General features: G+C 33.2%; 1 protein-coding gene across 1 annotated transcript in view; it reads left to right on the plus strand.

The window, feature by feature from the left end:
• Window positions 1-8,777, plus strand: part of Hspa4l (heat shock protein family A (Hsp70) member 4 like) — a 97,138-nt gene that overhangs the window by 34,085 nt on the left and 54,276 nt on the right. Inside the window, exons 3-4 of the mRNA XM_023719501.1 lie at window positions 3,260-3,317; window positions 5,186-5,326. Of these exons, the coding sequence (XP_023575269.1) occupies window positions 3,260-3,317; window positions 5,186-5,326 (199 nt within the window). The remainder of the gene's footprint in view (window positions 1-3,259; window positions 3,318-5,185; window positions 5,327-8,777) is intronic.

Consider the following 8,777-nt stretch of genomic DNA (forward strand, 5'->3'; position numbering starts at 1 on the left):
AATAGGATCACAAGTCCGCATCTTGTACAGCAATTAACCACTAAGAAGAATATATGCAGTGTATTATTTGTTGAAACTGTCCTTCCGATTTGATTTGAAACTGTCTCATTGCTATCTCTTTGTCAATAAAACTTTGAAAAAAAAATAAATAAAGTTATTAAAAAAAATGTAGAGTATGTTTTATACCTACAAAAAATAAACATGTTTAATTTAGATTAGTCTCATTTTATGTGCTAAATACGCATGTGTGCTTATGGTAGTGAGTACTGCACTGAACAGTGAAGATCTGGTTTGTTACTAAGTCCTCTTATTTTTGTCTCTTACATATCAGTTCCTTCTTCTGTCTCTACTATCACTATCCTGATATAGATGACTGATAACCCTCCCTTACTTTCCTCTCATTTCATGCTGCAGTAGAAAGCGCCAGAAAATCCTCTTCTACTTCTCTCCCATCATTTACTCCCTCGAATCTCATCATTTTTCTGAGTAATTCTTTCTTGACCCTCATTTATTAATTAGGTCAGTTCCAGCTATTACCTACTCTTAAAGCACCATGAGTTTCCTGTGTTGCAGCACCTAGTTTATTTCTATTTATATAAGTATACCATTGTAAGATCCAAAAGAGCCAAGACCATATTGTTTTTTCTTTCCTTCAGTTTCTCTCTAGTAGCTAACAGTGCAAGACATTATTCAGTAGTAATTATTCAACAAATATCTGTTAAAACTACTAAATGAACCTTTTCCTCATCATTTCTGGGATTGAATCCAGACCTTTTACACTGAGCTACATCCCTAGCCATCTTCATTTTGAGACAGGGTCTCTAAATTGCCCAGGCTGAGCTTAAACTTGTGGTCTTCCTGCCTCTTACTTCAGCCTCCCAGAGTGCCTTCTGTGAAAATCCAGTGGTCCCCAACATAATAGTGTCTCATTCAGCACTTGATAAGCACTCCTATGGAATGTTACCTTTCCATTGTCTATTATCTGTTGGTATGCTTTGTTCTGCCCTTTTAATGAATTCTTTTTATCAACTCACTAAATTACAGATTTAAAACCTGGTGTGTGAGACTTTATATAATCTGGCCTCCGTACTGTGTTGCTAAACTGCCCTATAAAACTAGCCAATTTATATTCTTCCTAATCTCCAGGTAACCATTACTCTGAGGAACTATAATTCTATTCATTAAGTGCTTTTATTTACCATATACTAAACAAATATCTAGATTAGTGCTATTCAGTAGAATTTTGTATTCTGTGTATCTGTTCTATGTGTGTTTTGTTCTTTGTATTTCCACTGGCTACCTGTGTCTATTAAGCACATTTTGAGGATCCATTCTCATTATTTTTATTCATCTATTTTCATTAATTTATATTTTATTAGCTATATGGATAGTGTTTACCATACTGGATGGTACAGATCAAGGTAGTGGGCATACATGTTTACAGGCTGGTATGGAGAAACAATGAAAAAATTATATCAGATGGTGATACACAGTATTGAGGAAAGTCAAATAAGTGATGCAATATCAGTGTTGGGAGGAACATGAATATTCTTTATATAGGATTTTCCAAGAAAGTGTCCCTGATACACTGTTACTTGAGCAGAGGAAAGCACAAGCCATATAGGTGTATTCAGAATGTTCAGAAAGAGGGAACAGCATTTTACAAAGGTCTTGAGGCAAAAATGTGGTAGACATCATCTGGAAATGGCAAGCAGGCCAGTTTTCCTGGATTGTATGTACAGGGAGAACAGCTGAAAATGGGACCATGAAGAGCTTCATTGGCTGTTGGGAAGACTTAGTTTTTACTTTGTGAGACAGGGCACAATTGGCCTCCTCTGCAGGGAGGTCTCATGCTCTTAATCTTCAAAAGGATTGCTTTGGCTTTCATGTTGAGAACACTTACATATCTTAGTTTGTTTTGTGTTGCTATATCAAAATACCAGAGACTGGGTAACTTGTAAAAAAAGGCTCATTTGGCTTACAATACTGGTGGCTAGAAGGTCCAAACAATGTGATACAGAGTTCTGGAAAGGGCATCTAATAGCTGTATAAAAACAGTAGAGAAATGGAAAGGGAACCAGTCACCTACAGAACGGGACAAGCACATGGTTCAGCCTCACTTCATAGCAACCTGGGAACTAATCTAATCATATGATAACTAACCTATTTTCTTGAAATGGGTATTAATCCCTTCTGAGAATGGTGCCCCAAAGTCTAATTATCTCCCTCCAGGTTCTTCTCTTTAAGGTTTATTATATCCAGAAACAAGTTTCCTGAACATAAACCTTTGGGGGGACAATTAATATAACAAATACCTTTATATCAGTAATATTTTCTTCCAGAGCATGTATTAAAAAGCTTTATCCCTTTTCTTGTCTTAATTCAGATGTCATTATTCTACCTTTTATTACTATTAAAAGTGATTATTCTATCTTTTATTAATATTCTTAAGATTATATATTCTGTTGGGTTTTTTTAATAAATAAATTTTTGACAGGGATTATTTCTTGTGTTATTTCTACATCATACCTATAAATGTTTGTTGACTATTTCCCTGTAATTAAAACTACAATACAGAAATATTTTCTTGAATCACAGTGAAATGGTAGTTAATCAAAGTGTTATTCTATGCTTGCTTTTATGTTACATTTAAATGTGGTAATTAGCAATTCATTTGTATAATTATTGTATATCAGGTATTCAGAGCATTTACCTATATATACTAATCCTCACATAATACTGTGAGCAGGTTTTATCATCATTATATTCCAGATGGGAAGCTGGAGCAAAGAATCATTATGTAATTTATACACTCAGCTGTTTAATGGCAAAGACAGGATTTAAAGCCAAGCAGCTTGCTTTACTAAATATAGTAATTTTTTTAATAGATCATAGACCAATAGAACTGGAAAAACAATTTTGGGAAGCAACGTACTTTTTAAAAAATTGTAACATTTATTCTGTAAAAATTCTGATAATTTTTTTTGAATTGCCTTGAGTACGTCAAGCTATGATTTTTTTTTAAAGTTTTATTGATAAACAGCAATGAGACAGTTTCAAATCAAATCGGAAATATTTGATAATTTTACAAATTACATTATTTAGGAAAGTTTAAAATTATGTAAAAGTTTGATCTATAGTATGGTTTTAAAGTAGTATATTAAGCATTTTAAATTTTTTATATGAGGCAAAGAAAATAATAGCACATTAATATAAAGATGTCATAGAAACAATATTTTTTTGTTTTCCCCTTATTTAGGGCCTGTATATCTTTAGGAGCAAGAACTCGAGCCATTGGAAATGCAGCCAAAAGCCAGGTAAATTGTTAATGTGGAAGTTTGGCTTAGACACAGAATTAACTGAATCTTGGTAATTAATGGTAATTAAGTTACCACTGTTTTCCCATATTTTGTCACTTTCTATGAGGGATAATCTCTCTAACTCAGACATTTCAATGAAAAATGACCAATGCACAAATTTCCAGAATAGCCCAATGTGGTTAACATTTTACAGAATTTGTTTAGGTAAATATATAGGCTTCTGACAGGCTTATCAATAGAACACTAATTTTCTTTTTGTTTTTTAAGACAGGGTCTCCCTTTGCAGTGCAGGCTGGCCATGAACTCATTATGTAGCTCAGGCTAGCCTGGAATTTGCAGTGATCCTCCAGCCTCAGCCTCCCAAGTGCTGGGATTACATGTATGTGCTACCACACCTCACTAGAACACTAATTTTTAATATTTGATAATTTTTAATTGCCTTAAGTACTTCAAGCTATGATTTTTTTAAAGTTTTATTGATAAACAGATAGCAATGAGACAGTTTCAAATAAAATCGGAAATATTTGATAATTTTTTGAACGTTGATTTTTTTAGATCACTTACTGAACTAAAACCCATAATTATTTCTTATACTTTGTATACACCTGGACCTTGTTTTTCTTCCTTTTGAAATTATTTAATAGGGTTTTTTCTTACAACTTTATAAGAATAATTGACTCACTTATCTAGAAGTTTTTGCTTATGTTTTTATCAAGGCATAAGCAAAAACTTATGTTTTTTGTAATTACTAATATGAAAATGTATTTATTTTTTTATTTTCCTATTATACATAAATGTTGAGTTTGAGCTAAAATGGTTCGCTGAAGTTTATATATCAGTTTCCATCAGATCTTTTTAGTACATCATGGATATTTAGAGTCTTAGAAGAAATCATTCTCCAGCTGATCATGGTAGTGTGTGCCTGTAATTCTAGCACTCGAGAGGCTGAGGCAGGAGGATTGCTGGGAGCTTAAGGCCAACCTGGGCTACTAGTAAGTTCAAGGCTACCCTGGACTACACAGTTACAGCCTGTCTCAAAAAATAAAAATAAAAAAAAATTAAAAATCAATCCAAAGGTCTTTTTTGTTTAGAACTACACAAATCAACATATTTATTAAATATTCTGTTTTCATATCATAGTTGAAGGTCAGTATTTGTTTGGCTTTAAAAGTACAGTGGTTATACTATACAGTACTATGTAACTTGAACTACATGTTTTAGTGAAAGAAAAAATGATTTTGTCAAAATACAAGCCATTTACAAAACAGGCCTCTTTAATTTAGCATTATGTTACTTGGAAGGGGTTTTAACTTACTAGCCTAGAAATATATCTTATCCCTGGCTAGTACATGATAAATTTTAGAGATATTGAGAATAAAATATTAGACAGTAAAACAAAAGTCGAATAAAAATTCAGACATGAAAGTAGAAAAATATAAGAAATTCAGGTATGGTGGTGCATGCCTGTATCCTAGCATTTAAGAGGCAAGGCAGGAGGATCTTGAGAATTCAAGAAGAAAAGTGTTGAAGTATTCATATCAAAGAGATACAAATTGTGGACAGACTTTTATTATATTTGAAAAACTTTAAAGATTTGTATACTCATATGGCATTAATGCTTAGGATATAAAGTTTTTTATAATCATGTCATATTAATATTTAGTATAAGAGGAGAATTCGGGAGGTAATAAAGATGTATACATTCTAATTGTATCACTTTACTGTCATTAGGGAATCAGAAAATTGGTTATAATTCTGAACTTCATTCTGTAGAGTAAGGGAACCTGGTGGCTTTAAGTATTAAAATAGTATTTTATTTTATATTCATGAAGAAATTGATAAATACAAATATTTACTGCCAACAGATAGTCACAAATGTAAGAAATACAATTCATGGATTCAAAAAGCTTCACGGGAGATCATTTGATGATCCTATCGTGCAGACAGAAAGAATCAGGCTTCCCTATGAACTGCAAAAGATGCCTAATGGAAGTGCAGGAGTTAAGGTAAGCTTTAGAATGAAAAAAAACAAAATATGATAATGTTGTGATTTCTCTCCCTCTGGATATAGTATATACACACTCAAGACATTATTCAGTTTTTGTAATAATTTCAAAGAATGACAAAAAAATCTAATTTAGGTAATAACTGTTCAAGTCAAATACTGATTTTACTGACAGGGAAAAAATTTTTAGTATTTGTAAAACGAATAGCTAAACCACTTAGAAGATTGCAATTTTTTGAATTTTTGTATGAGATTCATATATGTTACCTAGAAAAATTCAACAAGAATTTTAAAGGAAAAATTTCTCCTTTGTTCCATTGTCCTGGGCATTCCAAAAATGGAATACTGCATGTAAATGGGCTAAGGGAAAAAGGCAAAGACATACGTAGTTTACAAGATTAGAGGGCTGGCTAGTTGGCTCAGCAGATTAAAGCACCTGCTGAGGCAGATACAGGGACAGGGGTTCAATCCCTGGCATGTCATATCAGCCCTGCCCACTAGGGCACACTGAGATGGCAATTGAGATTGGGTTTGGTGGTGGGTGCCTGTAATCTCAGTGTTTGGGAGGCTGAAAACAGGAGAATCACTACAAGTCCAATCTGCATAGTAAGACCCTGTAGACCTTGTACTAAATGAAAAAAAGACTGGACCCAAAGAGTATATTTGTTGCTTTAAGTTTTTCTAATTTAGAAGACTCTTAATTTTTATGTGTGTTAAAGCAAACTTTTCTTCTATGAGACAGATTCAGGATTTTTAATTCTACATTCTACATCTGCATCCCAAGACAGTTAGAAATTGGTTAACAAAAATGTGATTTTTGTTTAAAATAGTGGGATACCTCAAAGTAATTACTGAATGAACCAACAGTTGTATTCTTTAGTCATTATCCAAGAAACTTAAAATGTATGTGCACATAAAATCTGTATATGAATATTCATAACATCCTTTTTAGGAAAGTACAGGTTTGAGACTTGCCATATAGTTGAGGCTGGCCTTGAACTCAGTTTGTAGCCTAGACTAGCCACAAACTCAAGGTGAATTTCCTACTTCAGCTTCCCAAGTTCTGGGATAAGAGCTATCCACCACCACACCCAGTATAATAGCATTATCTATAATAGCCAGAAAGTATAAAAATTCAAGTGTCTGTTAACTAGTTGAATGGATAAATAACATATGACACATCTATACAATAGAACTTTGGCCATAAAAAGAATGAGGTACTGATATTTCCAATAATGTACATGGGCTTCAAAACATTTTCAGTGAAAGAAAGCTGTTACAGAAGTACACATATATCAGATAGAAGATGAAAGTTGTGAGAGCCTGAGGCCAGAGGATTGTTGCAAGTTAGAGCTTAAAACTTATAAGAGAAGAGATCAAACTATCCTTATTTTTTAAATAATTTTATTGAGAAAGAAGTAGCAATGAGTCAGTTTCAAAACAGGTTAGTAGGACAGTTACAGTAATTAATACATTGCATATTGTTGTCTTTGTAGTAGTTATTCATAGTATAAGATGCAGACATGATATCTTGTCTAAACCCTATTAATTCAAAACTTTCTTCTCATTGAACTAACAGAGTAGCTGTATGTCTATGCTATTTTTATATACAGACACATATTTTTTTTACTACAAAATGGTCCTTCATTTATATCCCCTTTTTTGTTTACTTTTGTCAGAGATGGGTATTCCATTGCCATTCATATATTGTAGGTGCATGAATTCAGCAAAAAAAATCCAATATAGTGCAGTGTCTATAATAGTAGTGGGTTATCCGCATGACTGGCAATGTCAGAAAGTTGTTGACTTGAGCTTTTTACAGCTCAGCATATTAATATGGCTTTACTTTTTGTACCTCATTTTTATACTTTTCTGCTGTATGGTTAAAACCAGGATAAAGCAGGACCTATAAAACAAGAAATGTAACTTTTGTATTTGACAAGGTCAGTCAAATCCCCTCAGGATTTACTCTGAAATCCTGTGCCGCACTTTGTAGATCCTTTGTCAGTGTCAGCCATGTGGATGAGTTATGGCCATTGCTTGACCAATTTGCTCTCTGTGAAAGCCTGAGAGAATGTTTTCTCTCCATGTGACTCTCCTTAGGCAAACTCTACATTGTTGATCTCATTCCTTTCCTCTGTGGCCCTATAATCTCCTTGATCAGAAAATTTGGGACACCTCTGAGTTACAGGATATTACAATACAGGTTCTCTTATGTCCTGAGTCCTCACTGACCTTCAAGGGCCAGGGCCAAAATGTTGGCTATCCTTGTAGCCCTTCTTTTTCTCTAATTTTTTGTTCTGCAAACTTAAATTGTTAACCCTCCAGAAGAGAAGCTTAATGATATTATTACCCTAAAACATAGGCTGTTGAGCTTAACATCAGTATCTGTCTGAATATTAAATGTCTTAGATATAACACGGAACAAGTATTTTCCATCAATCCTTGATATGCTAAACTTTAAATCCCTACAGAATGTGAAAAAAATAAAATAAATAAAATTTAAAAATAGTAAAAAAAAAATACAGATTTTTACACAGATATTTAGAAATCTAACTATATACAACATTGTAGCAGGACAGTCCTATGACATTCTTGTCTCTTGTTTTCATTTAGTTCCTTTTTTTAAAAAAAAAAAACATTTACTTGAGAGAGAGTATAGAAGTAATTGACATGACATTAGCAGAATTACGCTTTTAGAAGACCAGAATGACAGGGATTCCAAGCATGGCCCTAGTATTACACATTGCTAGCTTCAGTGCAGTTGTTTAGTTGTTTGAACCTGATACAGATTCTCAGGATCATTGCCTTAACCATCTTGTGCATATAATTGTATTGTTTTGCCCCTGCCATGTTTCCTAGCTTTTTTCCTTGCCCTCTCTTCATTGTTTAATCCTTAAATTCTTGCTTTCCATTTAGTTGTGTTCAAACTATCCTTAATCATAGATGACATTATCACTTATATAGAAGACCCAAAAAATTCAATCAAAAGACATCGAGAACTAATAAATTCAGCAAAGTAGCAGGATACAAAGAAACATCCAAAAGTCAATAGCATTCAAAATGAATACACCAAGAAAGAAATTAGGAGAAAATCCCATTTACAGTGGCTTCAAAATAAGCTACTTAGGAATTAGCCTACTGAAACAAGTGAGCAGTTCTGTAATGAAAACTGCAGTATACTGAAAAGAGAAAAGGACATCAGAAAACTGGATGACATCCCTTTACCTGGGTGGGCAAAACAAGGAATGTTTGAAATGCCGTATTTCCAAAACCGATATATAGATTTTATTTTATTTTTTTTCAAAGTTTTATTGATAAACAGATAGCAACGAGACAGTTTCAAATCAAATTGGAAGCACAGTTTCAACAAATAATACACTGCATATATTCTTCTTAGTGGTTAATTGCTGTACAAGATGCGGACTTGTGATCCTATTTACAAACACCAT

Source organism: Octodon degus, unplaced genomic scaffold, assembly GCF_000260255.1.
Source record: "Octodon degus isolate 3935 unplaced genomic scaffold, OctDeg1.0 scaffold00068, whole genome shotgun sequence".
Taxonomy (NCBI): domain Eukaryota; kingdom Metazoa; phylum Chordata; class Mammalia; order Rodentia; family Octodontidae; genus Octodon; species Octodon degus.